This window comes from Lutjanus erythropterus, chromosome 10 (genome assembly GCF_056507025.1).
Source record: "Lutjanus erythropterus isolate fLutEry1 chromosome 10, fLutEry1.hap2, whole genome shotgun sequence".
In the NCBI taxonomy this organism is placed as follows: Eukaryota; Metazoa; Chordata; class Actinopteri; order Lutjaniformes; family Lutjanidae; genus Lutjanus; species Lutjanus erythropterus.
Genome location: NC_139326.1, coordinates 32,125,177 through 32,132,314, shown reverse-complemented (window position 1 = coordinate 32,132,314; position 7,138 = coordinate 32,125,177). Strand labels below are relative to the sequence as shown.

Sequence of the window (7,138 nt, the reverse complement as noted above, 5' to 3'; positions counted from 1 at the left end):
AGATCATCTAGAGCCCACACACAGACTTCCAGCTCAGGGACAGGGACTTACACAAACACAGGTATTTGTGAGTATTAATCAGTTTTAACCCCCAAACAGCACTTTGAAAACGGCTGTTTGAGGGTCAAGACTTTACATTCGTGCAGCACGGTGGTCAGCACTGCCCCCCTCACAGCAGAAAGATCCTGAATCTTAAACCCACTTGAATCAGGGTCTTTCTGCCTGGAGTTCAGATGTTTTCCCCGTGATTACGTGGGTTTCCTCCAGGAGCTCTGGTTTCCCCACGCTAAAAACAAAAAGAAAGAAAATTGCACATACTCACATATATACTCCCATCCGTACGTGGAGAGGGGGATCTCTCTTTGAATTGCCTTTCCCGAAGTTTCTTCCCATGTGTCTTAAGAACTCTTCGTGGGGAGTTTTTCCTCGTCTTCTTGGAGAGCTTGGGCTGGGCGCCTCTTCCTGAGCTGGATCTGCGAGACACATTTAAACACCATCAGCCACATGAATGAACATCACTTTTATACATCAAAAAAATAAATAAAAAATAAAATAAAATAAGTTCATGTTTCTTGGTCATTTGTTTTTTAGAATTTAAAGCTGCACTGTGTGTCACATTTGATATTAAATGGTTTGTTTGATGAATAAATCAGGGACAAACAGTGATCGGTCAGTTTTGTTGACTAGATCTCAAAGATGCTCATCAGCACATGGTCAGTTACAGTTCTGAACAGTTCTGTACACACATACATGCTAAAAGATCTGCCATAACACCCGAAAAAGGTTGCTTGACTGCAGAAAACAATGGTTTGAACAATGGTGGTTTGGTTGTGATATTTCCTAAATTTACACCCTGATTTAAAAAAAATACTACATGTACTTTAAAATGATGGGACCTTACACTGCTTTGGTAGTGACATGAGAATGTGGGACTTTTTTTTACATACAGCCTCATGATTTAAAATAAAATATATGTTGTTGAAATAAGAGGTTATGGTTTGGGAAAGCTGCCTCCCAACTGAAACTACACTACAAATCAGCAAATAAGTCATTCCCAGTAACTCGGTGGGTCACAGAAGATTTTATTTGGGTTATCAAATACATCAAAGACCATTGAAGAATTAATGCAAATTTAACATTTATATCTATAGTAAACCTTTTAAAAAGAATTTCAAATGTGTACATATTGTTTTTTTTGATGACAGGAAAAAATGAGAGCCTGTTAATTCTGCTTAAATTCACTTATTTTGTCTGGTTTATATATTAGGCTAAAAGGTCCTATATTATTACACAGCGTAAATGCATTTATTTCTGATTTAAAGAACTTGAATACTTAATATGTTCTTGAGAACACAGGTCAACATAATATAAGACCATCTGGAAATGACAGTAAAACTGGTCACGGCCATTCATTTATGCACATATTAACTTTTACCAAAATGTGTTGATAAGGCCTATTGTGGATTGTTTGTTTCTTGATGGTTTATCATTTTTAAAAAGTGGGTCCTAAGGAACAAAGGTTGGGAAACACTGCTATGTAAGGGATCCTGCAGGGTTCTGCATCATACTGTCATGATTTATTTCACAATAACGACCTGCTCACTGTACATTATCCTGCTTGATACATGGTTATTTACAAAAAAAAAAAAAAAAAAAAAAATCAAAAATTGACACAAAATATTCATTTCAAAGTGATTTTGGTAATTTAACAGTGACTCTATATTTTCCTGCAGAGTCTATGCTTAGAACTGTATCCATAGCATCAGTCTGTTTTTAATAACAACGGTCTGTTAGTCATAGCAACGGTCTGCTATACAGAAATAACAGACCTTAAAATACTGTAACTGACCAATTAGAGTTAAGTACTTAACAAAGGCATGTAATAAAAATAATGTTTTTATACAAATTAAGCTTACTGCTATATCAAATACTAGTTTGGGACTTTTGGTTGTGGGACAGCAGTTTGCACATATTCAGCTGAATTGCCCATACAACAAAAAAAAAAAAAAAAAAAAAAAGAAAAACGAAAGAAGGATGAGTTCCTCAGATATTAACAGTACAAACTCTGAGATGGTCATCACAGTATTTTTACTCACCTATCTGTTTATCATATGCACAGTATTGATTATATCTCATACATTGTGTCCATGTAGTCCACATGTTTCTAGAGATGAAACGGTACAAAAATTTCATATTGGAATGAAATAATTAAAATTCTTTATTTCAAACGTAAAAAACAATAGAAATGAATAAAAACAAACAAACAGACTTCAATAAACCTATACAGCAAACTCAACAGGCAAATATGGTTCTGCATAGAACCCCAAGTTAGGGTTCTGGGTGGGACCATTACTCCCAAGAAGGGGTCCCCCTACTAGAACCTCTAGTTGGGGGTACTGGGTGAAACCTTTCATGGATGGTTCTCGGTATAACCCTTTATGTCGGGTTATCTGAAGAACTCTCTGATAGGTTTCCAAGAAGAACCTTTATAAAAGGTTTCACCAGGAGCCGAAAAGAGTTCTCCAATGAGGCCAAGCTGAAGAAACATTTATGGTTCTTGTTAGCACTTTTATTTCTAAGATTTTATAGTGAAAATATTTTTTTTCCACACATTAAAACAAAATATGTAATGAACTCCATTATTCTTGTAATCTCGCTCTCATGTTTCCTTAAAACAATGACACATGATTTCAGCTCAGTACATTTTGGGATTTGAATCACTCGTGCCGTCCTGCTCTTGTTACATTTAAACAATACTGCACTTAATGCATTAACCCAGCGGTCACCCCGAGTGATGAGTGTGACCCCTAGGGTGTCTTCAGTTACTGCGGGGAGCCTCCAAATTTTTGTTTGATCTATTTATTCCAAAAATATATTACTTGAAATTATGTTTGAAAATACACATCATCGTTTTTATGAATGCATACAAATGTTATATCTAAGGCTAAACAGAGATTTTACAAACACAGATACTGTTGTAACATGCAGCTTACTTCATTACAATTTATTTATCTCTGAAATGATACTAATTATATTCAGTGTGTTTTGCCAGATGAGAATAAAAATGATTTTCTTTTATGCAGCTCACACCACAATTTACTTACTTTACTTTATTTTTCAGTATATTATAAGGCAAATAACTTTCCTGTCTAACTTACTGCAATAGTGGACACATAAAGCTGATGATATGATTTTATTGAATCTCTAAAACCACACAGAGTTACCTGGAGCTGTTTTATATGATTGAACTCTGTACCATAAAGCTGCGTGGTGACGATCCTGAAATCTGGCATCTCTGATCAGATGGACCAGAGATCAACCGGGAAGTAAAAAAGGAACAATGAAACTATCAGGAGAATATTTTCCACAGCACTTAATGTGGACTGTGGTGGTTCTACCCTTTTTTCTTTACATTTAATAAATAATTTGAAGAGTCTGCTCACTAAAATTGAAATACTAGATGGATGGAATGAAGCCAGTCGGGCCACACATAACATCGACCAAGTCATCCATCACAGAGAAAATACTAAGCTTTTTTATACTTTAAACTCACTGAACTCCTCCCATCTGGCATGTAGGAAGCTCCCAAAAACAAACTGAAACATGTTTGCAAATACTGTTTGGTTCACTTCAACAACTGAGAAGGATCAAGTGTTTCTGCTTCATCTTTCCTCTTCGCCTCTCGGCTCTGAAGGCTGAACTGAGCGGCACTTCCGTCCTACGTTACTTTTTTTTAATTTCAAGCTGTTTTTTCTTGACTAATTAAACTGAATTTTAATTTCTGTTTGTGAGCTCATTATTTATATACTGAGGTGACCAAAATAAGTCTACACAATATTTCGAATGTACTTTTTGATGCTTTGAGCGCCAGAAGCCGAGAGCCATAGAGATTATATTATCTCTACGGCAGATATCTCCAAAACTCTGCAACTCACACCAAAACTATTTAGATGGATGAATAGCACTAAAGGCCTGAGTAAAAGGTGGCATCCCCACCTAGGTCATCACCATAAGTCATCGCATCAGTGATCTAGGACATTGGCTATTGTATGAAAACTTCTCCTCGAAGTACCATATAGTTTGCACATGTGCTCAGTTTGATAAAGTGATTAAAGTAATTCCTGTATCAGTCAAACTATTAGTTCAAAACATAGATAGGCAGTCATGTGTGAATTTTTTAACTGAGTGAAATTCAGAAATGGAGAACCAAATATATCACTTACCCTATCAGCCCTAAAACCAAAGAAATTCATTTTAAAACTCTCAACAATATTTATTCATCCAATGAAATGCTAAGAAAGAGATTTAACATTGATCACAATAATTGTTTCTTTTGTGATACTGAAATTGAAACCACAGGTTGTCCAAAGGTCAATGTCTAAACTCTATGACATTCTGGGAGGACTTGCAGGACTTGCTACCATCCAAAATCCCACTACATGTTCCTCTCACAAGAAAAACTATTGTGTTTGGTACTGATCTCAAGGACACTAAAGGTGACTTGATATTAAACAGCCTGACACTACTGGCATTTTTTTTTATCTACACATCTAAATGGAGGAAAATTAAAGCCCACTTCTCAGTTACTTAAAGGGACTTTATGGCCAATCATCCTAGATCGACTTAATGCATTTTTCCTTTTGACAATTTTGTTTTTCTGTTTTTTTAGTTCATTTTTCTTTTACTACTTATTGCTCTGCATTATAATACAAATGTTAAATTATTTTTCTATATCATGGCTTGCATGTTATTCCTCTGGAATGTTTTTCTATGCCTTGTTGTAATTTCTTTTTTTTTTACAAATAAAGTTTTAAAAAAATTCAGTCAGCCATCTTGGAAAAAAAACAAAAAAAAAAAATGGTATCCCATAGCAACAACAAGATCAAAGAACAGAATGGAACTGTGTTCTGATGATGTCATCAAGTCAGTTCTGGAATGTTGTGGTATAAAAAGCCTCCCAGAATCAAACCTGCGTCAGACACGATTTTCACTGTCGAGTATTCAGACACGAATTTCACCGTCACGAGTTAGGAAAGAAGGTTTACAAGTTCAAGCACGAGTTGCAATGGAAACGACGCAAAGTCAGAGAAAGCAGAGGAGGCAGAGGAGAAACAACGCTGAGATCCATCAACAGACTAATCAAGTGAAGGATTTCGCCACCAGACGCCTTGATTTCTACCTCCATTCCCTGGAGGAGGAAATAAGGTGCGAGCTTAAGGACAGCGAGGCAAGGCTGACCAGGGGTCGATCTGAGCAGAGGCTCCACTTGGACATCCACGTGGACTCGCTGACTGCTCTCATCGATCAGATCCAGGACAAGCAAGAGGACAACAAGAGCAAAGAGCAGATGCAGAGTGAAATATGTAGACTGCAAGCCCTGCTAGACGCGGCTCCAGCCAAACATGACCGCTCTGAACAGGAAGACACTGAGACTCTGAAAATACGTCTCAGGAAAATCTGCTTCATGCTGCGGACAGCTCAGAGCGACCTTGAGCAGAAGACGTCCCACACCAAAGAACTTGAAGTCAAGTTGGAGGCTATGACCAAAAAGAACAAGGACCTTCAAAGTGAAGTCGAGGCCATGAAGTTAGAGGTCCGTGTTGAAAAACAGCTGCGTGCCGTGGCTGAAACCAACATGGAGACGACAACTCATGGCCTTAAGTTGCAGCTGTTTGAAAAAGACACCGCGGAGTTTGAGGCTCGCTCAAAGGCTGAACAACTGGAGGCCGACCTTGTGTTTGAGCGGGATCAAGCTCAGAAGCTGCAAGCAAAGCTGAACAAAATGGAGGAGAGTCTTGCTAAACAGAAGGAGGATGCAAAAAAGACACTGGAACGAGTCAAGGCTTCCCATCAAGCCCAGCTGGAGGAACAAAAAGCAGAGACCAGGAAGATTTCTTCTGCCCTGAAAAAGGCAGCGGGTCTGCTGGAGACTCAGCATCGCAGCTGGCAGCACAAGGTGGAAGAAACAGAAAAATCAAAGACTTTCTTTGCGGCTCAACTTGAAGAGCAGAAACAAGAAAACATAACTCTTGCAGATGCTCTGCAGAAGGTTGAGCAGCAGCTGGAAACTCATCATAACGAGTGGCAGAAGGAAAAATCATCCCTCCTTCAGGCCACAGAAGACCTCAGGAAGACTCTCCAGGAAAAAGAACAGGAGGCCAAGAAGACCATCGAGCAAGACCAGGATTCCTATGAAGCCCAGCTTGAGGAACAGAGAGCAGAAAGACAGGCCACAGAAGACATCAAGACGACTCTCCAGGAAAAGGAGCAGGAGTGGAAGAAGAAAGAGTTCTCCCTGAACTCCCAGCTGACAGCTCTCGAGAGTCAGCTAGCCAAGAAGAAAAAGAAGAAGAAGCGGTACAGGGTACAACTGTGTGGCGTCTGAAGATCATCTAGAGCCCACACACAGACTTCCAGCTCAGGGACAGGGACTTACACAAACACAGGTATTTGTGAGTATTAATCAGTTTTAACCCCCAAACAGCACTTTGAAAACGGCTGTTTGAGGGTCAAGACTTTACATTCGTGCAGCACGGTGGTCAGCACTGCCCCCCTCACAGCAGAAAGATCCTGAATCTTAAACCAACTTGGATCAGGGTCTTTCTGCATGGAGTTCAGATGTTTTCCCCGTGATTACGTGGGTTTCCTCCAGGAGCTCTGGTTTCCCCACGCTAAAAACAAAAAGAAAGAAAATTGCACATACTCACATAGACACTCCCAGACGTCCGTGGAGAGGGGGATCTCTCTTGGAATTGCCTTTCCCGAAGTTTCTTCCCATGTGTCTTAAGAACTCTTCGTGGGGAGTTTTTCCTCGTCTTCTTGGAGAGCTTGGGCTGGGCGCCTCTTCCTGAGCTGGATCTGCGAGACACATTTAAACACCATCAGCCACATGAATGAACATCACTTTTATACATCAAAAAAATAAATAAAAAATAAAATAAAATAATGTCATGTTTCTTGGTCATTTGTTTTTTTAGAATTTAAAGCTGCACTGTGTGTCACATTTGATATTAAATGGTTTGTTTGATGAATAAATCAGGGACAAACAGTGATCGGTCAGTTTTGTTGACTAGATCTCAAAGATGCTCATCAGCACATGGTCAGTTACAGTTCTGAACAGTTCTGTACACACATACAT

At 38.9% G+C, this 7,138-nt stretch overlaps 1 protein-coding gene across 1 annotated transcript; it reads left to right on the top strand.

The window, feature by feature from the left end:
* Positions 1-5,065: 5,065 nt before the first annotated feature.
* LOC146320705 (uncharacterized) lies at positions 5,066-6,385 on the top strand. The gene is made up of 2 exons (XM_084729210.1): positions 5,066-6,157; positions 6,275-6,385. Exons 1-2 carry the CDS (start codon positions 5,066-5,068, stop codon positions 6,383-6,385), a joined length of 1,203 nt encoding a protein of 400 aa, XP_084585336.1.
* The last annotated feature ends 753 nt before the right edge of the window (positions 6,386-7,138 follow it).

Excerpts from the sequence above, each read along its gene's own strand:
- LOC146320705 (XM_084729210.1), top strand. The coding sequence starts at position 5,066 with ATGGAAACGACGCAAAGTCAGAGAAAGCAGAGGAGGCAGAGGAGAAAC. Across the intron at positions 6,158-6,274 it reads TCCAGGAAAAAGAACAGGAG|TGGAAGAAGAAAGAGTTCTC; the intron begins GCCAAGAAGACC and ends AAGGAGCAGGAG.